This window comes from Barbus barbus, assembly GCF_936440315.1.
Source record: "Barbus barbus genome assembly, chromosome: 27".
In the NCBI taxonomy this organism is placed as follows: domain Eukaryota; kingdom Metazoa; phylum Chordata; class Actinopteri; order Cypriniformes; family Cyprinidae; genus Barbus; species Barbus barbus.
The window spans coordinates 24517242-24545026 of NC_136755.1; the positions used below are offsets into that span (position 1 = coordinate 24517242).

Consider the following 27785-nt stretch of genomic DNA (forward strand, 5'->3'; position numbering starts at 1 on the left):
AATTATAAAGATAAGAAATAATATAGATAAAAAATAAAGATAAAACTTAAACATCTAAATAATAATAATAATAATAAATAAATAAAAATAAATATAAAGGAAAAAAAAATAAAGATGAGAAATAATATAGATAAAAAAATAAAGATAAAACAAACATCTAAATAATAATAATAATAATATTAATAAATAAATAAAAAGAAATATAAAGGAACAAAAAAATATAAAGATAAGGAATAATATAGATAAAAAATAAAACAATAAATAAATAATTACACATAAAAATGTCAGCTTCGATGAAACCCCTACACTGAAGTCATTATTTTTTTTCATCAATTCAGTTGTTTTAGCAGCTTTCTTATTAAGTGATGAGCGAAGAGATTAGTTTTCAGAGTTTCATGATCAAAAATGATTTTGTAAATGTGCTGAGAGCTTTATAGACATAGATATATAACACAGAAAAGCATAGACACGATTTGTTTTCCATAACAGCCTTTATTAAGTGTGTTTTTAATTTATTTGTCTAAACTGCAAAAAGACAGCAGTACAATTAAATGTAATGTATAGGAAACATTTTAAGAAGTAATGATTAAAAATGCATTATATAAAGAATAAGCACTTACGTAAGTAAAATAACAGGTTGTAAAACAAATATAAAGCCATAAAATACAAAAAATAAATAAATAAAGGCACTTTGATTTTTAACACAGATAACAGACCTATGCTTTGTTTTCCTTTATTAGAGTGGGTTTTTAACTTATTTGTCAAATCTGCAAAAAGACAGCAGTCCAGTTAAATATAATTTTTTTTTAAAGAATGATTTAAAAATACATTATATAAAAAACAAGGACTTGCATAAATAAAACAACTTGTTGTAATACAAATATAAAGCCATAAAATAAAATAAAAACCTAACACTAACTATCAAATGCACCGTATTAAAGCACCATATATCTACAAGAATAGAAAAGGCATGCATATTTCATATAATTTCCATAATATTAATGAGAGTTGGCGAGGTTTTCACATTTCTTATTTCACAGTTAAATATAAAACGAATAACATGTACTTCATGACTTTGATCAAATATATATTACAATGACACAAATCCATTTATTTGTGAACATTTATTTATTGGGAAAAATACATGACCTTACATGGCGGAAGTGATTTTGGCGGTAGGCTTGCGATCATTTTGACCTTATTCACCGGAAGTGTAGTCGAGCGGAGTCGGACAGCCCTTCGCGAGCGAAAAAAATAGAAAAAAAAATAGAGGGAAAAAAAATCGGTGAATCCAAGGGGTTCGGGCGGATTTGGACGAAGTTTCCGAACTGTCCCGGCTCGGAGGAGCCCTGGGGGTTGAAAGGGAATCGCCAGCACCGGTAATTAACACAGAGTTATAAGTCAATTGTGAATTCTTTCTCCAAATTTGAGCAACTCACGCGGGCGCTTCTCCCCCTGTCTCGCCAGCCGGAAGTCTGCATGAAGCTGCGTCTCTCTCGCATTAGCGTCGACGTTTTTTTTTTTCTCTCTTCGGTTTTTTTTATCCTCGAGTTTTATTTTCTCAGCGAGACTAACCGAGAGAGGGATGGAGGCATAGGGGCATTATTGTTTGCAAGCGGAAGTTTACATGTTGCATAGCTTTTAGATAGTGCTTCTTTCTTTGCGTGCATAACAAAAGCTGACATTTTAATGGAGGCTGGTTGAGGAAGCCCTGATATCATTAATGGATGGTTTTGTGCCTTTCCAACTACCTTTCCTGATGCATATGCTATTAACATTTTCCCATTAGCCAGAAACATGCAAAATGAGCTGTTATTGCAGCAAAACACGCATGCAGCCTTTAAAAAAAGGAATAAAAACGCGACGTTTTCGCTTCCATTGATTTTATTTAGGCGTGCATACGAAATGAAAGACTGTCAGAAGTTGACTAAGAGGTCTGCACATTTGCTTTGGTTTCTTTATGATTGGCAGTCGCAGATTTGGTAGGATCGCGAGGCGATGCTTTTGTTTTGATGCCTATTTATAGCACGCGCGAATCTTCATGCAAGTTCTGCATCTCTCGTGCGGTTAAACAACGTGCAACAGACAACAAATTGTGTGTAAAGAAGATGAAATATATATATATATATATTAAAAAAAAACTTGTGTTATGTTTTATTTGACCCTTTTTATAACTTTTTGAATCATTCAAATTTGTTCTAATTGAGCACTGCTGGAAAAGCTGGTTCTTCAGGATGGTCTGTTGGCTGGTTTAAAGTTGGCATGAAATTAAAATTCACCCTATCTGTTTTCTAAATGCATATTACAGATTCTATTGTGAACAATTCATCTGTGAATGTGTTGGTAATGTGTAATTAAAATATCATGTATAGCTGGACCCTCAGGTGAAAATGACAGACTTTTCTCTGGTGACATACGCAGGACTTCTCCAATCATTTAGTCCACTTTAACCCTGCACCTGCAATCTCACATTCATAGGTGTGTTCGACTTGAAGCGGCGATCAGGGTTATTACCGTTAACTTAACCTAATGGGAAATTTAAACTACAAAGGTGACACAAAAGGGCTTCTGAAGAGGCATTTAGGTGTCCTTACTAGGGCTGGGAAAAAAATATCGATTCTCCGATTTTAATCGATCTTCAGTTTAACGCAACGATATCGATTCGGGAAATCCCCGAATCGATTCTTAATGCGCGTGCTTCACGTAAGAGGATATGAATATTCACCTCTCGTCCTGAAGGTGTCACCATCTATAGATATACTTACCTGGCAGGGGAGACACCATGATAAAGAAGGCGGTTCACCCTGTGTGCACCCTATTATTAATGTAGATGTGTATTTCAGTAAAAAACTTAAGTAGGAGAGTTTCAGTTACCAGCATTTATATCAAAATATGGATCCCATGTCTGCAAAACTAACATTTTAAATGAAATATTGATCGCTAATCGATATCGAATCAAAACCATAAAAATAAGAATCGAATCGAATCGCAGAATTGGTCACAATACCCAGCCCTAGTCCTTACACACGGTTTAATGTTAGGTTTTGTGAAGGAGGGCCACTAGTAAGGAGTTCACTACAATATATTGGTTTTCAACAGTGACTGTGAAATATGCACGTTAGGTATGGGAGTTGCATATTTTGAGTTTTGATATTTGGGATGTGGTCATTGGGCTACTTTTGGGCTATTTTTGATTGGCCATTCGGTTATGCAGACCTGGCAACCCTGGTGGAAAGCCAGAGAGGAATATTGAGTGGAGCGTGAAAAAGCGCTGTGACTATGGCTAGAGGGAGAGTGCAACCTGTGTGCTAAATGTTTTTCTCTTTTGGCTGAAAACCAAAAATAAAATTTTCGGCTTATAATTTTCGCCGGCTGAAATTTCAGTGCATCTCTTCTCTAATAAAAACTATAAAAGTGTATAATGATGTTGATATAACACTATTTCAATGTGCGTTACAAAATAATAACCAAAAAAATATCGGTCACTTCTAGCATTTCATCTTAACTTTAAAAGGTTTTATTTGGTCAGTCTGTTAAACTATAGTTGGCCTACAATTTAAACCAGCAGAGTACCAGATGGTTAGACTGAGAGACCAGCAAACAATCTTAGGCTGGTTCAAGTTGTTGTTTTTTCCCGTATTGTGCAGGCTGAGGTGGCATGCATGCATTTTTATTTTATTCATATCAGTTGTGTTTTACACATTGGGTCTTGCATGCATTGTGATTCCTAACCCAACACGCCTCTTTGCCAAACATCCACCTGAAAGATGCTCCAAAGTCCTTTGCTTAAAGAGAAATAAATCACAATTGTCAAAAGGATGAAGGTGCATGATATTTGTCAGGTGTTTCAAAGAAAATATTAGGAAAATATCCTTATGTTATGCAAGGTACTTGGGTGCCAAAATAAATACAGTACAGTTCAAGTGAGTGAATAAACCTTCAGGCCACAGGGGAAACATAAGGACGAGGTGTCATTTCACAAGTGTTGCCAAAGGCAGAGTGGGTGTTTTACAAGTTATGTTGCTTTTCAATTGCAGAAATAATGGAAGATTCCCATTTCAACTCATCATACTTTTGGTCTCCCGTTCCAACAATGCAAGGACAGGTAGACAACTTATCATTGGACTCTCTTGTACAGTACATCCTTGTGTCTTTTACAGACACACCATGCTTATAGAGCACAATCTAGTAAATCAAAAAAAGCAAAACAAGCATACCAGTCTAGGATGGCTAACACCAGCCTCGCACTGATCCATGTGAAAGTTACACACTGGAAGCCTTGCACCAGCATCCAGATAAAGTAACCCTTCCCTTGCTGCTCTCTCCTTCTTCCCCTTCATCCTTCATCTGTGTTTATCTCTCAATCCATCCTCCTTTTCTCTTTCCTCCTTCCCTTCTTTCCCTTGTTTTTTTCCCCATTCATTGCCCCTTGCGAGTTTAGATTGAGAACGCCATGTTTCTGAATAAGATGAAAGAGCAGCTGGGGCCGGACAAGGGCACTGCTTTTCCGCACTCGTCCGCGGCGCACTACTCCACGACGGTGCTGACGGTGCCAGGCTCAGTCACCATGGACACGGGAGGTGTCGGGAGGGTGCCGAAGCAGGAGGGTGGAGGAGGAGCGACCGGGACAGCAGGGGGGCAAATATCTGGCATGGGAGCGCACCTGCACCCACCTCACACGTCTCAGAACATCACGGTGGTGCCTGTCCCGACTACTGGCATCATGACGGCAGGTAGGTATTCCACGTGTGTATATGTGTGTGTGTGTGACCGTGTGTATATGTACACTGACGCTCAATTTTGGGATCAGTGAGATTTTTTATGTTTTTTTTTTTATTCGATCAAAAATGCAGAAAAAAACTGTAATATTGTGAAATCTTATTTCAATTTCTAATATTGGTTTCCTATTTTAATATACTGTAAAATAAAATTTATTTCTGTGACGCAGCGCTGAATTTTCAGCTATTTCAGCTGAATTAACTTTTATTCTCGCTGTAGTATTGTTGCCATCGCTGCCATGGAAGATATTCCAAATATGGTAAGGGGATGTAACATTTCCATCACACGCTTGAGGTATTAGGCCAATCACTATGCACCGAATAGCTGGCCAATCAAAGCACATCGTGCTTTTCAGAACAAAGTGTACATAACCTGCACGTATGTAAATAATTAAATCACATATATTCAACCTGAATCGCATATACAGTGCCCTCCATAAGTATTGGAACAAAATTGCTCTGTTGGCTGTGGAGTCAAGACATTTGCAAATATGATTAAAAGATGAATATGAGACAAAACTACAGAATGTCACATTTTATTATTAGCTGTTTCAACGTGTTTTACCAAATAAAAAGAACAGCACTTTTAGAGTTCATCTCACTCATTGATGTGAGCATAAGTATTGGGACAGTTGAACATAAGGCAGATATAAAAGATTAAAAACTATTTAGTTGCAGATCCCTTGCGCACAATCACAGATAGACATCACCAGACTCTTGGTCTCATCCTTTGAAATACTTTTCTCATCCTTTAATGCAGCCAATTCCAATTGTTGCTTGTTTTGGGGAGTTTCTGCCTTTACTCTCCTCTTCAGCTCGTGAAATTCATGTTCAGTCGGATTTAAATCTGGAGATTGACTTGGGCAATCTAAGACTTTCCATTTCTTTGCCCTTATAAATTCCTTGACTGAACTGGCAGGGTGTTTTGGGTCATTGTCCTGATGCAATATGAAGCACTTCCCAATGAATCTGGTGGTATTTTCTTGAATATTGGTAGGCAAGATGGTTTTGTACCCTTCCAAATTCATTCTGCTACTGTCATCATACATTAAGTCATCAGTAAATTTGAGAGGGCCTGTTGCAGAGACAGCCATGCATGCCCATGCCATGACACCACCTCCACCATGCTTTACAGATGAGGCTGTATGCTTGGGATCATTGCAGTTCCCTTTTTTTCTCCACATTTTTGCTTTCCCATCACTTAGATAAAGGTTCATCTTTGTCTCATCAGTCCATAAACACAGTTCAAAAACTCTTCTGGCTCACCTTTGTGCTTTTTTGCAAACTCTAATCTTGTCTTTCTGTTTTTGGTGCTGGTCAGAGGTTTGCATCTTGCTGTGTAGCATCTGTAATTCTGTGTCAAAGTCTCCTGAGGACAGTAAATTGTCAGAGCATCACCCCAGCTTTCTGGAAGATTTTACAGACATGTCTTTTAGGATTCATTTTCACAGCTTTTATGATCTGTCTGTCATCAACTACTGTTGTTTTCTCAGCCGATCAGGTGCTGAACTTCTTAGCTGGTAAAACATCTATGTGTTGAATCACCCAATAATAAAATGTGACATTCTGTAGTTTTGTCTCATATTAATCTTTTAATCATATTTGCAAATGTCTTGACTCCACAGCCAACAGAGCAATTTTGTCTTTACTGTTCCAATAGTTATGGAGGGCACTGTATGTATTTAATTGAATCGTAGCGTTTGTGAATTCACAATAATGTGATGCTTTATTAAGATCTTTAAATGGGATTAATGTATCATGCAGCCTTGATAAATGGTAAAATAATGCGTTTCATGAATTCTCGTCCGTGGAATGTGCCACTTCCGGTATTTTGGCGCTTACTCGACATGGGCAAAATGTAATTGAGGATTTTTTTTTTTTTTTTTGAGTACTTGAATTGAATCGACTAATTTAAGCCCTTACATATATACAGTATCTCACAGAAGTGATAAGGTGGAGGAGCGCAAGGTCTCTAACATCCACCAGCTCCGTGATGTCATCATGGAGGAGTGGAAGAGGACTCCAGTAGCAACCTGTGAAGCTCTGGTGAACTCCATGCCCAAGAGGGTTAAGGCAGTGCTGGAAAATAATGGTGGCCACACAAAATATTGACACTTTGGGCCCAATTTGGACATTTTCACTTAGGGGTGTACTCACTTTTGTGGCCAGCGGTTTAGACATTAATGGCTGTGTGTTGGGATATTTTGAGGGGACAGCAAATTTACACTGTTATACAAGCTGTACACTCACTACTTTACATTGTAGCAAAGTGTTATTTCTTCAGTGTTGTCACATGAAAAGATATAATAAAATATTTACAAAAATGTGAGGGGTGTACTTACTTCTGTGAGATACTGTATAGCTTCAGAAATCAAATGTTAATGTAATGAGGTTATCAGAATTGGTCAAATTGATGTGTTTGTCCTCTGTCTCTTAGCAGGGTTCGTGATCACGACTCCTCAAGGGGCACTGGTCACTCCTCCTGCCTCTTCTCAGTCTTTTGTTTCTGGACCACCCACAACAACCATGATTGTGTCCGCTTTACACCCAACAAACACAGGTAAACAATTTTACTTCCCTTTCTGACCCTTCCAAAATATACACATTTTTAACATGCTGCAGTTTATACCTTCCATATTTATGGTAAAAAATAACGGTGGTAAAACCAAAAGAAGAATGTTAGAACTAAGAGTATTATGTATAGAACTTCACAGTAAATAACATTACATTTGAATTTATTCATGAGGAAATTATCAGTTTATCAATACACACACATTTGTAAGATATTTGAATGTGTTGAAAGTGGTCTTTTCTGCTCACCAAGGCTGCATTTCTTTGATGAAAAATACACTAAAATAATGGTTTTCTATGTATATATATATTTTAAAATGTAGTTTATTCCTGTGAATTTTCAGCATCATTGCTCCAGTGTTCAGTGTCACATGATCCTTCAGAAATCATTCTAATATGCTGATTTGCTGTTCAAGAAACATTTCTGATTATGATCAATGTTGAAAACAGTTGTGCTGACATTTTTCTGAACACTGATATATTTAATATTTCAGAGTTATTTGATGAATAGAAAGTCCAAAACAACAGCTTTTAATTGAAATTGAAATATTTTGTAACATCATGAATGTCTTTACTGTCATTTTTGATCAATTTAATGCACCCTTGCTGAATAAAAGTATGTCTGCTACAGTCAAAAAAAAAACATGTTTTGTGAAAATTTCACTTTTCTTGCAGAGTTACTTCAAAATGATGTTCCTGTTATCATGCATAATTCATAGCTCTCCATTTCTGCACAGTGAATAGGCATTTCTTAGTCACAAATGATTCATGATGGCCTTAGTCATAATATTAAGAGCATGTGTTTGTTTGAGCATTTCCTTTTTATATAACAACAGATAATACACCACACATTGCAGAATATTGATTATTTTCGTAATTGTTTTTCATGTCACTTTCACTGTAAAAGCACCAGACACACACACATATGCTTGCTTATTCAGCCAGTCTGAGAGCCAAAGAAGCTGTAGGAAGTGAAAGTGAGTGACTGTGGGAGGTAGCGAGAAGGGATGGATGAATAGAGAGAGGGACAGCGAACTCTATATGTTGAGAATGTTCTGCTCTTTTCTGTCAGAGGCTGTCCAGCCCCCTTCCCTCTATCTCCACAGCCACTGTAAGTATAATAGCACATGTACATCTCTACCAGAAACCTGCAGTCAATCACACTCAAATCACTAAAACACTTATACAGTGAAAAAACACTTTATTTAATTTGGTGTCTGTTGACTTGAAATAGCAGTAATAACCACTTCTTGCTTGGATTAGTTTTTGGTTATTTAAAAAAATTCAAATAAGAATTAAATAATTTCATTTAACGCAGTCATTTGGCTTTACATTTAGGTCAGACATATAAGATTAGTCATTTGGAAACCAAAATGGTTTGCCAAGGTAGACCTGTATGTAATTTGTTTGACTCTACTACAGCATAAAAATGCTATAATAGATTTGCAGATATTTAGGAAACATGTCAAGTTCACATTTGATTCTTTGAAAAACAATGCCACAGCCAGTTATTTGACTTTGAAATGTGGGTACCATGTCGGAATGTCTGTTTTTGTTTTGGTCTGTGTGATTCCGCCCACTGCCAATTTACCCAATAGTATTTCGACACCCCGGGTTGCCAGTTGATGGAAAACACTGCGTATTAGGGCTGTCAAATTCGAATTTTGTACTAAAATATTATCAAAATTGTAATTATATTCAAATTTAAAAGGCATAATTTATGTTAGGGGGAAAACAAGCTTTTGGCTTCTCTCCTGAAGCCACAAGAGCAAAATATTACCGTACTAATGCACGCTTCTTCAAAGCAATAAAAAACAAGACTGTCTTTGAAAAAAGCGCATAATGTTTAAAATGTTTATAAACTATATATAATTATGTTGCTTAAACAATTAGAAACAACAAGCATCGTGTAAGTATGTATAGTTTAATACTAAGGACTGAAAACCAATCACAAAGAGTAGCCTACTTTTTTTGGGATGCAGAAAAACTGCCATAAAGTGTCTGTTTTTACTTGCATTAATTTTACATGGCTTTCTAAACATGCTGCTATCTTGTGCGAGACGCGAGTGCAACGGTGATAGATGTCCCTAAAGAAAATGCAATAATATGCATTTTGTGTGAATGGCTTAGTTCCAGTTTTGAGGTAAACGTCATCTCCGTATTGATGTTCTCTTTTCCTGCAATATTTTGAACGAGCAACGCCGCATCCAGTGGGTTCAACTAAAAAAAGCATTAAAATGCAACGACACCTACATCGTCATCACATCTTGTGTGCCACATATAAGGCTGCCTGACGCACATCTAAAATTCGAATGCAGCGTTTTTGCATTGGAATGTGGAATATTTATTTATTTTTTGACAGCCCTACTGCGTATTGCGGCTATGAAGACCAGCAAACGAATTGGGTCAGAGAACGCAGTTTCTACCTGACCTTAAAAGCTCTATGAATAGAGAAATATTAAAACGCAGATGAATCAACTCAACAACGAACAGTTCCCTTGTCTTTTGTGCTCATTCCTGTTGCGTGTTCACAATCTGGCAACCCATGTGAGAAGGGAGGGGTTGGGGAGAAACAAATATCTCTCATATTTTGAATTTGGGCTGCAGTACCCATTTCAACCGTTAGCTGTGAAATAATACATAGTGAATCTTTAAAATTGGGTCATTACAATCTTGCAAATGCATATTTAGGTTTTAGTGCACATTTATGTCTGTTTTACTGAAATGTATTTGAAATGTTTGCTAAATAAGTTAATCAATGTCAGTGTGAAGGATTTGATGTCAGACCTTTAAATTTCAGACATTTCTTTGAAGATAGCAAAGTTTAAAATTCATTGCCTTTATCCTCTGAATGCAGTGTTGCATGAAGATTATGTTTCATAATCAATATTATATTACTCTGTTTTTACCCCGCTGAAACAAAAAGACAAGAAAGAGGACGGCAGTATTCCACCCGCCGTAGTCATGCCACTTCCCTCAAAGCGGGGCAGAAAGAAGAAGTCCATGATGCCAAGGGCAGGTCCCGTTTCAGCCCATGCACTCGCCACAGGAAGTGATGCACTGATTCTTGCACACCTGGCTGCTGGGGGACAGGTGAGATGTCATAATTTTACCTTTATGTATATAAGTTATTGTTTATATTACACTGCCCTGCATCATATTCACTGAATGAAATCCAGTTATTGGTTTGTTTGTTTGTTTGTTTTTTATTCATTTTGTGGTGCTGTTTCCAAATTTAATATCATTCCAAAGTTTTGCTCGAGCATGTCACACTTTCTCACAAAATATTATGCATTATTTTACTTCATATGCCATATGCCAAACCATATGAAGAATTTTTTTTAGTCAATATCAGCCAACTTTCACATGTATGACATTATTTTATGCCTAATCATGCTTTCAAGGTTAGAATTCTGGCCAGTGACAGAAGAAAATGCAAACATGACGCAGATTTTGTGGCAAAAAAGATGATTTATTTATTAACTTGTTTATGTAAAGTTCATTGAAATTGAATTCAGTGTATTTGTGCATATTTTTCCACTCCATTGCAGATTGCAAGTTAAATTATACGTTTTAAAAAATTTCTGTTTGTCATTAAATTACGAAACCTACTTGTTATTGATGCATATAAGTAATTTGAAATAATTCATTCTTTTAAGTTGTGAACAAAAATGTACATGATGGAAAGTTTTTAATGATATTTTTAAAGTCCGCATCATCAGATTAGGTAATATTAGGACTTTATTGGTAATCAACAGATGTTTTTTTCAATATGCAGCTCTGTGTTATTGTCCAAACAAGCCGTCACTGATAAGTCAATTTAGAAAAGGGGTAACATTTTTAAAGATCTTAAAATAGAGAGAAGTAAACCAAATTGAGACACCTTATTAATTGTTTTATTTATTGTAAAAAAGACTCTCAAAACATGCTTCCCTAAATTGTCCTAAAGGTGTTGACTGATGCAAAAGTAAAAGTTTACCTGTATTAAGATGCTCACTTAATTTTTTCGCTTTTACAGCACAACACGAGTGACCCATATGACCTTTCCAATGATGAGGATGATCATCCAGGCAAAGATGGGAACAAGTCATACAGGTGCATATTATTGCTTAAAGAGAGAGTTCACCCAAAGATGAACATTCTGTCATTAATTACTCACCCTCATGTTGTTCCAAACCCGTAAGACCTTCATTCATCTTCAGAACACAATTTAAGATATTTTTGATGGAATCTGAGAGCTCTCAGACCCTCCATAGACAGCAAGGGTCCTTACACGATCAAGGTCCATAAACATAGCAAGGACATTGGCAAAATAATCCATGTGACATCAGTGGTTCAACCTTAATTTTTCAAAGCTCCGAAAATACTTTTTGTACGCAAAGAAATAAGGATGTTCATTTCGATTATTAACCGTTAACCGACAAGATTATTTAAAGAATAAGTGTCTGTGCCCCGTTAAAAATACTAACATTTGTTTTCCGGGGATTAATTTTACATGCGCAAAAAGCATCAAACATTGATATATTGGCTGCCGATGGGGCAATTGAAGCACTACTTAAGTCTAGTCATAATTATTATGAATCTGGAGATAAGCCAGGCAAAATATTAGCCCACCAAATTCGACAATCTGTCTCAACCCAACATATCTTACAGATCAATACCATCGATGGTACAACTCTTAACCCTCAAACTATTAATATTGATGGGTTTTTTTAACCCCATAAACATTCCTTCCATTGACCCTGAGACATCTTCTAGTTTGGATGAACCTTTTACTGTAGATGAAATTAAAGGTGCATTACTATCAATGCAGAGTGGGAAATGCCCTGGGCCTGATGGTCTGCCTACTGAATTTTTTAAAGCGTTTGCTGATAAACTTTCTCCATTACTTCTAAATATGTTTAATGAATCCTTACAATCTGGCATACTCCCCCAAACTTTAAGACAGGCCACCATCTCACTAATATTAAAGAAAGGAAAGGATCCGCTTCTTTGTAGTAACTATCGCCCTACTTCTTTGTTATGTGCGGATGTTAAAATATTAGCTAAAATGCTGGCAAGGCGTCTAGAGGCTGTTCTGCCTTCAATTATTTCCACAGACCAAACAGGGTTTATTAAGGGAAGACACTCTTTCCACAACATAAGGCGTCTTTTTGATATATTGTACTCTCCCTCAAAATCTACCATTCCTGAGCTGGTTATTTCGATGGACGCAGAGAAGGCATTTGACCGAGTCGAGTGGCCTTATTTGTTCTACACTTTAAAAAGATTTGGATTGGGCAGTAAATTTATTTCCTGGATTAAACTTCTGTATGCTTCTCCTTTAACTCGTGTCCGTACCAACAATAACTATTCTGACTATTTTCCTCTCCGACGTGGTACTCGGCAGGGCTGCCCACTGTCCCCCTTACTGTTCGCTATTGCTATTGAACCTTTGGCAGTAGCCCTTAGGTTCAGTCAGATGATGGGGATCACAAGAGGGGGTTCTGTGCATAAACTGTCTTTATACGCCGACGATCTTTTACTTTTTATCTCTGATCCGGACAGATCCATACCCCAAGTGTTAGTTTTATTGGAGGAATTTGGACAGGTCTCAGGGTATAAACTAAACTTTCATAAGAGTGAACTCATGCCTATAAACTCTGCGGCCATAGCTTATCCTCTTTCAAAACTCCCATTTAAGACATCACTAGATCATTTTAATTATCTGGGCATCTGTGTAACTAAAAATTATTCTGATCTCTTTAACTGTAATTTCTCTCCTCTGATGGATCAAATGGCTAAAGATTTCCAACGTTGGTCTTTATTGCCTCTTTCCCAAGCAGGCAGGATAAATTCTATAAAAATGAACATACTGCCTAAATTTTTATATCTCTTTCAATGCATACCAGTTTTTATTCCCAAGTCTTTCTTTCACTCTTTGGATAGCTCTATTTCTCAGTTTATCTGGAATGGGAAAACCCCCAGAATACGAAAAGGTATCTTACAAAAGACCAAGGAGTTGGGTGGTTTAGCACTACCCAACTTCTTGTTTTATTATTGGGCTGCAAATGTCAGAAATATGTTATTCTGGTGTAGCTCTGATGATCAGCCCCCACCCTGGTTAAGGATTGAGGAGGCTGCATGTGGTAAATCTTCACTTATGTCTCTTCTCTGTCTTCCTCTCTCATTATCACCTTTAACATTTTCCAATAATGTTATAGTTAAGAACTGTTTAAAGATCTGGTGTCAATTTAGGCGTCATTTTACTTTACAGTCAACACCTCTTTCATGCCCAGTGCACAGTAACCCCCTCTTTCCTCCCTCTCTCACTGATAAGGCTTTTTCGGCTTGGCTGAACCGTGGGATCATTTCTATTAAGCATCTCATCTCTGCTTTGACGGAACGTTTGCTTCATTTGAACATTTGACTCAAGTTTTTAACTTGCCAAGGTCCCATTTTTTCAGATATTTGCAAATCCGGGACTTTGTCCGTAAGCATTTTCCCGGGTTCCCCATGAGCCCACCCTCCACCCTTGTCGATAGTATTTTCAATACTAATCCATACCAAAGAGGAGCTATCTCTACAATATACAATACTTTATTTGCATGTCACCCCCTGGATTCTGATTGTCTTCGGATTACCTGGGCTAGGGATCTTAACATTGAGATAGATGCAGAGACATGGCAGTTGGTTTTAAAACGTGTTCATAATTCATCTGTTTGCGCTCGCCATGGGGTTTTACAGTGTAAAGTTGTTTACAGGGTACACTGGTCCAAAAGTAAATTGTTTGTATGTTTCCCAATATTGATCCATGTTGTGACAAGTGTCATCTAGAACCAGCTAATTTAGCCCACATGTTCTGGACTTGTCCTGCTTTGTCTCTTTTTTGGGAGTCTGTTTTTGACTCACTGTCAGCTACCACATCTGTTAAACTTTCTCCCTCTCCTCTAATTGGCTTGTTTGGAGTCTTGCCTTCTGCTTACTCATTGCCATCTCATTTCGTTGAGCTGGTAGCGTTTCTCACTTTACTAGCAAGACGTTGTATTCTGATGCATTGGAAAGGTCCTCACGCCCCTTCTCACACTCGGTGGATAAAAGATTCTTTATTTTTTATTAAATTAGAAAAAATTAAACAGTCCTCGTGGCTCCATAGTCAAATTCTCAAAAATTTGGTTACCCTTCCTTGAGCATGTTAGAACTCTGCAGTTGGATGCAGTCTCTCTTGATTAATTATCCATCTACACTACTATTATTACTCCATTTATCCCGATTGTGCATTTGTATTGCCATGTTAGTAGCACACATTTGTAAGCTATTTATTTGTGTGTATTTTTTATATATATACCTTTTTTTTTTTTTTATGTTTGTATGTTTATTACTTTCTGTCTTGTCATTTTGAAAATTCAATAAATAAATCATATAAAAAAAAAAAAAGCAACAAACAGAACATGAGGATTCACATGGTCATCATAGCTATCAAATCACGCACCTGCAGCGCTTCTGCGAGCGGAGAAAAACATAATAAAGCTAGTCTCTCTCTCTCTCTCTCTCTCTCTCTCTCTATATATATATTTTCCCTTAAATAATAATTTAAGAAAACTAAAGAAAAACTGTACAACAAGTAGCCTATGCAGAGGTTCAGTTTATTTTTGTGCTGCAAAACCAGATGGCAGAAAGCGGCATCCTATTTTTTAGGCTTATTTTACAATAGCGCAAATATTTGTTTTTAATGTGAATGTACACAAATAAAAGCAAACCTTTTACAATTCCGATTATCTTCATGACTAAAAGGAGTATTTGCTTCCACTGTTAGAAGGAAAAAAAAAATCAAGTGATTGCACCAGCGCCGCATGCACGCCACAGTTAAGCATCTACCTTGACAATGCAGCCTGTTCATTATCATAATAAAAAACAATCAGTCAAACATATGAAAAAAAACATACTGATCAGTTTAAATATGTAGTAAAATCGGTGCCGTTAAGCGTTATCACCGTACTGCCGTGACGTTATGCAAACATTTTGTTTTACATGGATATTGGAACGCCAGTGAAGTAGGCCTACATAAAAGGTAAATAATAGGCTATTTTGGCATTCAAATACATCGCGAATACGGAAACATTTGATTTTGTGTCGAACGAGAGATCCAACGTTGGTTTCAATTTCGTTTTATCCTAAATTAATTAGTTTTGGTTTGTCGTTTATATAGCTATAGCTTCTTACATTTTTAATTCTTGTTCTTTTTTTAAATAGCCTACTGCTAATTGAAAGGATTTGTTGTGGAGTGAGGGGAACTAAATGTTTACAGTGCTTATTATAATGTTTGTAATTCGTGTCTGCCTATTTCTCAATTAAATAATAAAATGCGACTTATGTTTCTCTCTAAAAAACGTTGTTGTTTTTTTTGTTTTTGTTTTTAATACGCTTGGCTTATTTTAACCATGCAGCAAACCTTTTAAAATATTTTGATAAATTACTGAAAAATAAATAAGTGACTTTAAACCTTTTAACTTATTGTATTAATCAGTCAAAATTGTTATCGGTCGGTTAACGGTTAAACAGTTAAAATGAACATCCCTACAAAGAAAACCAAAATAACGACTTTATTCCAAAGATGAATGAAGGTCTTACAGAGGGTGAGTAATTAATGAAAGAATTTTAATTTTTTGGTGAACTATCCGTTTAAGAAATAAATAGACACCTTAAATATTTGCAGGCTTGATTTAATTTTAGTGTGCATTAAACACTGCAACACACAAACTATTTGAATGCGTATTAGTGCTTTTATTTGAACTTTTAAGTGACATATCTGCCACCTTACAAAAGGTAGTGTCTATAAAGATGATAAATGGAATGCAAATGGAATTCATGAGATACATTGTGACACATTTTCAGTATAAGTTCTCAAAAGTGTCAAGGCTGTTTTAGTGTCTTTTTTAAATGATTTTTTTCTGTGAGTATTTCGAATGCACATGCTTATTTTTCTCTGTAGGTGCCGAATGTGTGCGGTGACATTCTTCAACAAATCAGACATGCAAATTCATGCCAAGTCACACACAGAGGCGAAGCCGCACAAGTGTCCTCACTGTTCCAAATCCTTCGCCAACTCCAGCTACCTGGCACAACACATCCGCATCCACAGCGGCGCCAAGCCCTACACCTGCTCCTACTGCCAGAAAACCTTCAGACAGCTCAGCCACCTACAGCAGCATACACGGTACGCGTGTGTGTGTGACTTACTAAAGAATGCCCTGCTACCCCTGCTACAGGATGGAGCCAGGGCTTTAAGTACTTGGCGTCTTTTCTGCTTTATATTATAATCCTATGGACACCTGCTTGTCTTGTTTCACACCACAATGTCTGACTTTCTTTTGTTTCATTTACTTCTTTTGGAGTCCTTTATTTTTTGGCACTGTATTCTTGCAAAGCTTTTTTATTTAATGTTTTAAATTTTGTGTGGACTGGGTAGAATATTGTTTTTCCAATTAATCAATCTTCAAGATCGATCTTTTACTCTATTCATATATATATATTATCTGAATTTTTTGCAAACAAAACCTGTTATTTTGTATGCGATTAATCGTTTGACCGCACTAATTTATACATAAAAATATGGTTATATGATATGTATATATGTTTACAGACACATTCAAAGCTTTTCTATACTCTTTTATGGGAGTTTTCAGAAGTATAAGTTTACAATAATTTTGCATAGGGCTGGGCGATATGGCCAAAAAAAAATTGTCAGGATAAAATTGTTCATATCAGTCGATATCGATTATCATAATAACTGCCAAATTTTTATTTCTTTCAAGTTTAAAGGCATATTTTTGCTCCTAAGTAAAAGTTGTAAAAACCAGACAGTTAATTGTGGTTTTAAACTACTCTTTATGATCAGAACATGACAAACACTTCACATTTTTGAATTCTTAATTTTTCCTGTCATTTTTTTTTTTTTTTTATTAAAATAAATATCTTAATAGAAAAATTAATTTATTAAGTTCTTGATGTTCTAATAAGTAATATATTGTTTCAAATCATGAAACAGGTTTGCGCAGTTTGCAGTGCAGGCTGCAATATTAATATTACTTTTTTTTTTTTTTTGTCCCTTTGAAATTGCACATTTGACAGTATGGATGCATGGTTTTTATTTAGTACTGTCCGAAGATATTTAAATTATATAGAGTCCACAAGACAAAATAATAGCTTAATTAAAAAAAAAGGAAAATCGATAAGGAGCCCTATTTTTTAGCTATTTGACACAATGTCATGTAATATTCTGGGTTATTTTTAACTAGTTTATGAACTACTTCTGTGATGATATTAATTATCACTGACAATAATTTAAAATCATCCCTTAGTTCGTAAAAACTAATAGGAATTATAGTTACCATAAATAAGCTTTAATTGAAGCCTAGCAGGCTGGAAGGCTCAAAAGCATGTCATTTTGTCTCCATTTGCTTCTGTATTATCTGTGTTTCTTCTCTACGTTATCTGGCTTGTGTCATATCTTCTTTCTCTTCTTTCCATGTCATTTCTATGCTGTCAGACAAGAATGAGTCTTTAATTGAATTCCATCTTACTCTGCTTATCTTCATCGTCTGCTCTGGTTTAAGTGCTCTGGATAGTTTCATATAACCCGATAGTTAGGGAGGGGAAAGGAAGCTGGTGAGAGAGAGAATGAGAGAGAGAGAGAGGATAAGATGAAGTGCCTTGTGTTTTTGTGTGCTGCGTTTCATAACTCAGACACCACAATGAGCACCGCCACATTGCTAAAAGCATGTAACCTACCACATGTTTGATAATACGATCATGATTTGATCCAAGTAGGGCTCGTTTATTGATTCATTGGTAAATCTCTCTCTGTTTGTTTCTCTCTTTTCATCCCCTTCCCTTCATCCCTTGTTAGAAACCACACAGAGGGCAAACCGCACAAGTGTCCTCACTGCTCCAAATCGTTTGCCAACTCCAGCTACCTGTCCCAGCACATCCGCATCCACAGTGGCGCCAAACCCTACACCTGCTCCTACTGCCAGAAAACCTTCAGGCAGCTCAGTCACTTACAGCAGCATAACAGGTAACAGACAGGGACAGATAGAATCAGTAACCAACCATATACAGCAGCTGTCCTTTTCCTTTATTCCTTCTCTCCCGTCTTCTGTCATTCTGTAGTTGAGAGGATTGTGTAGGCTTCCTGGAAACATATTATAGACACTGCAGAATGTATTCAAGTGATCTTTAGGTCAAACGTTCTAATGAAAAGCTTCTGATTTGTTTTGAAGGATTCATACTGGTGATCGGCCATACAAGTGTTCCCATCCCGGATGTGAGAAATCTTTTACCCAACTATCCAACCTCCAGGTAACCATCTTCAGCTGATTTATGAATGCTTCCACACATTTCAGCTTTCTACATAAGTGATTGAAAATTGCGGTTCAAAAAAACTTGTATTTGAGTTTGGTTTTAGTAAAATGCTGTAACCAAATGATTTTTCATGACCTTTGGTTCCATTGCGGACTGAACACTGTATTAAAGGATTAGTTCACTTTTAAAATAAACTTTTGCTGATAATTTACTCACCCCAATGTCATCCAAGATGTCCATGTCTTTCTTTCTTCAGTCGAAAAGAAATTAAGGTTTTTGATGAAAACATTTCTCCATAAAATGGACTTCATTGGGACCCAAGCGGTTCAAGGTCCAAATGACAGTTTCAGTGCAGCTTCAAAGGGCTTTAAACGATACCAGACGATGAATAAGGGTCTTATCTAGCGAAACGATCGGTCATTTCAAAAATAAATAAAAAAGTTTACGTTTTATAAGCACAAATGCTCGTCTTGCTCTGTTCTGTGATGCGCGTTCGTGACGTCACGTAATACGCAATGACGTTGAAAAGGTCACGGTTGACTTAGGCGGAAGTAGCGAGTCAGTAGGCTTTTTAATATTAAAACACCCAGGATATGCACACGAAATGGGCATTTTAAACGATAAACTGACACAAAGACATTTGAATATGTGTATATGGTCCTCCTTCCGCACATTTGTAAACACTGACTCTGTATTTTTATTTATTTTTGAAATGACCGATCGTTTCGCTAGATAAGACCCTTATTCATCGTCTGGTATCGTTTAAAGCCGCACTGAAACTGTCATTTGGACCTTGAACCGTTTGGGTCCCACTGAAGTCCATTATATGGAGAAATGTTTTCATCAAAAACCTTAATTTCTTTTCGACTGAAGAAAGAAAGACATGGACATCTTGAATGACATGGGGGTGAGTAAATTATCAGCAAAAGTTTTTTTAAAAGTGAACTAATCCTTTAAAATATGCAAACTTACTTCAATTACTATTCAAGAATGCCATATGCAGATGGAAGTCCAGTCCACTTCAGTTTTGGAAATTAATGACTCTGATTCTTTTTAGTGAATCAGAAAAGTAGTATTTTATTACAATTAATTAATAAAAACTATAAAAGTTATTATATTTAGTATTTTACTTTCATTAATACACTACTCTTTGGGGTCTGAAAGATTTGTTAATATTTTTGAAAGAACATTATCTTGTCGTCATTAAGGCTGCATTTATTTGATCAAAATGTAAAACAACTGTTTATTTTTTTTATATATTTTAAAAAAGTATTTTATTCCTGTGATGCAAAGCTTTATTTTCAGCATCATTACTCCAGTCTTCAGTGTCACATGATCTTCAGAAATCATTCTAATATGATGATTTGCTGCTCAAGAAACATTTCTTGTTATTATCAATGTTAAAATCAGTTCATATTTTTGTAGAATCTGATATTTTTTTTTCAGGATTATTTTATAAATAGAAATGAAGAACTTTTTAAACATTTTAAATGTATTTCCTGTCACTTTTGATCAATTCATTGCAAACTCGATTAAGTCTTTTAAAGAAAAACACTTACTGACTCTAAACCTTTGAATGGTGTTAGTGACCAAAAATTGGTTTGTCAAATGTCTGAAAAATCTGAAATTATCTTAGGGCACTAAATACATTTGCATTACATTCTCTAGAGTTATATCCATAACTGACACTAAGTTGTAATTGCATAAATCATTGTCAAATATTCTTTTGTAAGTGTTGTTTACAAGTTCAGACCATATTATAATTACATTATAAATGATTTAGCTTGGTAGCTATTTAGCAACATGTCGCTGTAACGGTCTCGAAAAATCTGCTTGTCAATTTCTTGTTAATGTTATCAAGGCCACTCTCATGACATTCACTTTTTTCACAATTTTTTCAGTCTCATCGAAGACAGCACAACAAGGATAAGCCATACAAATGTCACAATTGCAACCGTGGCTACACAGATGCTACCAGCTTAGAGGTTCACTTGTCTACACATACGGTGAAACATGCCAAACTCTTCTCCTGTGGCCTCTGCAACCGCGCCTACACATCTGTAAGATCCCACCCATGATACCTCAATCCTTGATCCTCCATCTTGTCAAACTTCTGTTTTATTAACCTAAAATTATAGATATGAGTTTGTTAGAGATGTCGAAAGTTTTAGATAATACTTTGTTAGGGCTATATGATAATTACGATACTTAATCGCAATTATTTTGGACAATTCTCGATCATGATTATATTTGTCACTTTTTCGTCATTCATCAGAATTAATGCACTTCGACACAAGCACGAGTCAAGAAAAAGTCAACACGTATGGTTTGCTTGCAGATTTAGTCGCAGCAGAAGGTGCAAACGACTGGCTGTATTACACTTTCATTTGAGCAGAATATCTCAGCAGTGATTATTAAACTAACTTACATGTTTTCTGGTGTTTTCAGCTCATCTGAGCTTTTTCTGTAATGTAGAGAAAGCACAAATGCGCTTTCTTTATAATGGTTTTCTGTGAGAAGAAAACTCTTAAGATACAGTTTAACAACGTGCTTCATTCGGGTTATAGAAGTCGTCAGCAGCGCTGCACAGGACTTGCTCTAGAAGGATTGTCCTTTTGTTTCTAGCTCGCAAAATCAACTGTGTCATCAAAGAAGTGTGTTTTTGGTTGGGAGGGAAAGATACCTTGTTCAGCTTCCAGTAGAACCCAGCATTAAGGGAATTATTTATGTCGATGTCATAGCTTGCAGACGATTGCTACACAAAAGCTTTGCGTACCCGTGACTCTTTAGCTCCGCCCTCAGCACGCCTCCAGGATCTTGACTGTATTTGGAGAGAAGCAGTACAGCTCTATCTTTTATAAATCTGATAAAACTAAAGACTCTTCAGAGATGTGTAGGATATGCAGTAGTACTCTCTAGGTACTCGAGATGAACAGAAACTGTGTGTGTTATGGCCCCTTTAAAGTAAAATAGTCTTTCACTTGGATTATGGTGCCATTGTCGTAGCATTTATGACCAGAGAAATGTGAGAGAATTTTGGTTTGCACTGGTGGTTTTTAAGGACATGTTATGCATTTCAGAATGTAAGAAACCAGCTCTGATTGGGGGATTTAAACTCTTGAAACCTGGCAACCGCAGCCAGCTTGTGGTGGCTTGTTACCAGTTTAAGATAACGCAAATGCCAAATTAAAATGCAGTGCCTTCAGGATAAATAAACAGTGGGCAAATATTGCAGGCGATTTTGCTTAATAAATCGAGAGAAATCATAATTAAAATATGGCATCATGCAGTCCTATTTAATGTTGACATTTTTCTGTTTTTGTAATTTTTTAGGAGACATACCTGATGAAACATATGCGAAAACACAACCCAGACCCTCTGACGGTAGCAGCCGCAGTAGCTGCCCAGCAGGGCCAGAATCCGGCTCAGCCCTCGGGTGGGGGAAGCAGCAGGGGTCGCGGGCGAGGCAGGGGGGCCGGAGCTGCGTCAGCCGGGGCAGGAACAGCAGCGCAAGCGCAGATCCAACCCAACCCGCCAACCAGTTACTCTGTTACGGAGGGACTACCCTGCCCTTTCGACCTGCACCAGTACAAGACCGTGTCGGCTGGAGAGATCCAGTACAAACCGGTCACCGTGGCCGACCTGACGGCACACAAAGACCTCTGCCTCACCGTCTCCACCTCTGCCATCCAAGTGGAGCACATGAACTCGTAGAGGAACTTGAGGAGAATGAGAGCGAGGAGGTGGGGTGAGGAGAAACAGACTGGCAAGAGGGGAGGGCAGGTTTGCAAACTGAGGAGAAAAGTAGAGATGAAGGATGAGCACATGAACTCTTATGAGTTGTCTTTCTTTAGACTTGCTCTGCAGTGTCTCACAAAAGGCTTTAAACTGTCATGGTGGCTATTTTCAGTTAGCAGCTATTGAAATGTACAATAACCAGCCCCAATTCTGTCCCTTTGGCCACTATGGATTTCAACAGTCAGGTTGCGGAAGTAAAAATCCCATTAATTTTCTTCACAGGGGAACTGATTTTTTAAAAATACAGACCAACTATGAGCTACGAGGTTGTTAAAGGTACAGTTCACCCAAAATCATTTATTCTCCCTCAAGTTGTTCCAAACCTGTATGTTGAACACCAAAGAAGATAGTTTGAGGAATGTTATAATTAATAGCATAATTCCTTGTGAAAAACTACATTACCCATGATTCTGCAAAGAAATCTCCAACAATCTGTGCAAATCACCAAACAGCATAAGCTGTTAATTATGCAGTTTAGTACTTTGTCCCATTTTTAAATACTTTTTTGCTTCAAAACAAAGTTTCTAATGCCACGATTCACCATGTAGACTTGTTAAAATCCCCATGGAAAAATAAATGGGAAAAATCCTTTCAGCCAAGACCATTGAAAAAGTGTGTGGGGTGGGGGGGGCATGTAGTTTAAAAAACTGTAAATTTTAAATTTGGCAGTCTGAAATGGCAATCTTCATAATTTCCAATGACTTGAGAGACAAACAGTGTCATAACTGACTACTTAACTTGCCCATAAATACACCACCCTCAGTTTTGAGAACATATTTTAACATCCAAGTAATTTTATTCAACATCTTATTTATGCCATCTTGAGCTGGTTTTGATGTAGAGGTCATAATGAATAAAATTGATAGTAATGAATTTGCACATGATATTTTAAAATGATTCCATTTCAGAATGACAGAAAAAAATAAGGTTACACTTTTTTGATAGTCCACTTTAGACATTCTACTAACTATAAGTAACTTTGTAACACGTCAACAAATTCTCATTAATTTGCAACTACATATCTACTAACTCTCAGAGTAGACTGTTAGGGTAGGTTTAGGGTGAGTAGAATAAGTTGACATATACTTATACATATACAAGTTTCTCATAGTTGTATGTTGTGGACCCAACAAAATAAAGTGTTAAAAGATATCAAGCAGACAGTCTACTAATAATCTGACTGCTAGTTGACATTAGTTAGTAGTAGGGATGCACGATATTATCGGACTGATATCGAAATCGGCCGATAATGACTTTAAATGTAAATATCGGCATCGGCCTGACATGCAAAATTATGCCGATATGTCTTGCCGATAAGGGGAAGGGGTTAACTCGCATGTGCTCAGGGTGTGCTAGCGACTAGATCACGTCAGCAATGTGGCTCATTCTTGAAGCAAAGTTTTGTCTGAATGATGAATAGATTGACTGTTTTGGATCGCTGCATTTAATGTGTGAAGGCATGTACAGAATGACGCGTTCGGTGTGGGATAGAGTAAACAGTTATAGCACAAGCAGGGGCAGCAGTGACAGCCTCCCCCAGGTCCTAATGCCCGTTCGGTAAGGAGTTTTAATCTGTAGGGGGCGCTGTTGGCCTACTTCTAATTAAATTAAAAGTAAAATAGCCTACACAAATAACATTTAGACTGTGTTTCTGATTAAATAAAGCAGTAATTGATGTAATAAAATAAGTATGTTTTGAGTTAATGGTCAGAAGCTATAGCTTACATGAAAAAAAAAAATCACAAACATGACACTTGTAAATTAAATAATTTTATATATACTGATTTATTCATTAATGTGTAACATTTTATTTTTTAAACAAATCATGAGCTCTAAAAGATTTTCAGAATTTTTACAACTCTTTTGTTTTAGACCATCTACAAATGTTAAATCTTAAAATAAAATATTAGGGTTAACACTGCATCTTTCTGGGGGAAAAAATGCTGCGATTGATATAGTTGATTTATATTTATTTTCAAAGCTTCAATGTACTGTTAAAAAACCTTTATTATTTTTTATTTAATTCTAATAAATAACTTCTTGTTAAAAACTAACCAAAATTAATAATATTTTGCTTATAATTTCTGCACAGGAGAGACTTGGTGTTGTTTCCAAACAAAAGGAAATATATCGGTATCGGCATCGATATCGGCCAAAATGAGTGGAAAAATATCGGCATATCGAATATCGGCAGAATTCCAATATCGTGCATCCCTAGTTAGTAGAATGTCTGAAGTGGACTATCGAAATAATGTGTTACCAAAAATAAAGCACTGTCAGTGGAGAAGGGATAATTGAGCAAATTATTTTACATTAGTGATAATTTTTTCTCTACGTGGCATATTTCTCTATCATTACTAAAAGGAACAGGTGAAATGAAAACAGGTTAATTTTGTTGCAAGAATTGTGCAAGATTGACTAAAAATGGACACTAGCTTTTTAAATATGTGATTAAGGTTACCAATGCCAGCTAACAAAGACTAGCTCATGCTTATATCAAGCTTTGAAAACCAGCATGTTTAATTTTTCAAAATGCTGGTAAACAAGAAAATATGGACACATACCACCAAATATCTCATAAATGAATTGTACAGAACTGAACTGCAACTAGTTTACATCACTAAGTATTTCACAGAAAGATAACACACATTTGAGCAGGTTTACAGTAATAGTTAAATTACTGATGTTCTTCCAAATCCGTTTGACTTTGTAAGCTCTTAGGAAGTTTTAATGCCTTTTATGACACTGCTTTGCAGGCCTGCTGATTGACATTTCAAGCAAACGTGCAACTGGTTTGTCACTACCAGCCGAGACCTGTTGGAAAGAGGAGGCTAAGACTGCACTAAAGGGGAAAAGGATAAACAGAAGCTAATGGTTTATGGGAGATGGCACTTAAATGAACTTTTTTATTCATCGTTTCTGTTTTGTCATTACATTTTAGTCATTTATCATATGTATTTTTCTATTGTCCTTTTGTATGTGTTTGAGTGTGCGAAGGGTTGGCTGTAAGAGAACATTTAAAGAAGGAGATGAATGTGTGAAAACTTCTATAAAATTCTGTTTTTTGTTTGTTTTTTTTAACCAGAAGAGTTTAGTTATTTTATATTTTCTTGACCCTCCCCACAAAGAGTCATTCTTTTCCAGAAAGGAAGGGAGGGGGAAAAAATGTGCAGAAAACTATTTGGTTACCAGGTACTATTTAGTAGTGTTTTTTTAAAAACCTTTAATACCAGTTATAACATTGTTTTTTTATGCAATTATTATTATCATCATCATTATACATTGGGAGTTACTCTGTGTGTGTGTGTATATATAGAGATGACATGTTCATTCAGAAAGGGAAAGATGGTCTTTCTGGTCCAGCTGAAATATGATTTTTAAAAAATGTATTAAAGGCAACGTTAGAGATCAGAGTATGGGATGTTAACATATTGCTAAACCATCCAATCACTGACCTACATGATGCCATCTGTGTCCAGCAAGCAGCCAAGTGATTGGCTGATCTTCCATGTATAATCCTTGTATCCATATGTCTTTGGAAAATAACACGGTTCTCAATATTATTATTAATGTTACTTCTGTCACTCCTAATACTTATTAACTACTCTTTAAGATGACTTTGCTGTATAGATCAACACTCATTCATCTTGACGTAACTGTTTCTCCTAATATGAACAATAAAAAATGATAAACACATTTTATCTGGAATAGTCCTGTTATTGTCTAGTACAATATTGTCTAATCACAATTTGCTGTTTGACTTTTATTTAGGACATTTTAGGAGAATCTCTGAGGTTAAAAATATGTTTGAATGCTTATTTTTTTAATAGTATATTTTCCCTCGATGGAAAGGCCTGATTTGATGTAGGCTAATTGCACATTTTTTGACTTTTTTTTTTTTTTTTTTCTAATTTATTGCAAATTCAGGCATTTAGGCCAAGAAAAATAGTGTTGACCATACTGAAATAGTTTTCATTGAAATATTTCCTCATTGAGTTTTGATTTTGACTCTTATTTTAAAATGAACGTGGCCAATCATAATAAGCTTGTGTCACAGTATTCAGCCAATCAGAATTGCGTTATCTGGCTGATTACACATGAATCGACTTTCAGATTTCAGGCTAGTTGTGGGGATGTGATTCATTCATTCATTCGCAAACGAAGTAATATGAGTGAGTGATTGAATCATTTACTCAACTGATTCATTCAAAACAATGATTCAGGAATGAATGAACAATTGTGTGTTGCTCTGGGATGCTGTAGTTGATTGTATTTTGACTTTATTTAGTATAAACTTCATATTTTATTTAAATGGTGTATAAAATCAATTCTGTTCAATTATGCGTTGCATCGTGCCTGCTCTGATATTATGAACAAATGCACGAATATAGGGCTCATATTGCATAAATAATCCAGTGAAGTCTTGGAAAAAAATATCAAATTCCCCTTTTTACCCATAATATTTTTATTGTAGGAAGTTGGAGTAAAATATAATGTACTCACCCTCAGCACACCCTCCAAAAATGACAATGTGAGTCTGTAAATTTGGTGTTTGTCCATGTAGTGTCAGGTGGATGGCAGATTGTGAGGCAGCTGGATCATATGCATTGGTGGAGTTCAAGTTTGTCAAGCAAAGAGGACTTGAGATGAGTCATGATGACTGACCGGCACCTTAAAATAGGCAAGTGAGGGGGTTTAATAGGTAGGATGTCAGTAAACCAAATTCAGCGTGTCTGCATAAGTTTCAGTAAACTTAAAGCCCAAGCTGAGGCTGTCAAATCACTTTACCATGTTCACATTTCCAAGGGCTTGGCATTCTCCTGCAAGGAACATGTTGAAGTTATTTGAATTAATTTAGACTGAACACTGAACAATTTAGCAGTGTTGGGGAGTAGTTAACTACAAGTAGCGACGCTACTAACTTAACTACATTTTTCAGTAGCTTGGCAGTAGCTCAGTTGCTTTTTAAACAGTGTAGCTTTTCCAGTAGCTAACTACTTTTTGCAGCAAGTAGCGGTGTAGCGCGAGCAAAAGCTACATTGCGTTTTGTCGAGCCTGCGCGAATCAGCACGATGCAAGGATATTCTTCTTGTTAGATTACAAACTAATTTTTTGCCATTACCGCCACCTGTTGTTTAATCACGCATCTTGCGGCTAACGGTTCACTGACGTACAGAAGTGGGTTGACACACCCATATTATCCATGATGGAGCAAGACGTGGCGGCAGGTTTGGAGGATGGAGAAACAACTAACGTTAATTACCCATGGCCTTATTTGTCCAAGTTCATGTCTCT

At 36.4% G+C, this 27785-nt stretch overlaps 1 protein-coding gene across 6 annotated transcripts; it reads left to right on the forward strand.

Annotated features, from left to right (window-relative positions):
* Positions 1-1200: 1200 nt before the first annotated feature.
* Positions 1201-26157, forward strand: LOC306847291 (zinc finger protein 362-like). Of its 6 annotated transcripts, none has more exons than XM_079381148.1 (12): positions 1214-1379; positions 4038-4105; positions 4442-4733; positions 7216-7338; positions 8422-8460; positions 10276-10442; positions 11368-11444; positions 16321-16545; positions 18238-18405; positions 18611-18689; positions 20594-20752; positions 22026-26157. In XM_079381148.1, exons 2-12 carry the CDS (start codon positions 4043-4045, stop codon positions 22404-22406), a joined length of 1773 nt encoding a protein of 590 aa, XP_079237274.1. In that variant the 5' UTR covers positions 1214-1379; positions 4038-4042; the 3' UTR covers positions 22407-26157. The 6 variants fall into 6 exon arrangements, with proteins under 6 accessions (XP_079237279.1, XP_079237274.1, XP_079237278.1 ...); XM_079381149.1 differs by having other exon boundaries at positions 1216-1379; positions 7219-7338; XM_079381152.1 differs by lacking the exon at positions 18238-18405.
* The last annotated feature ends 1628 nt before the right edge of the window (positions 26158-27785 follow it).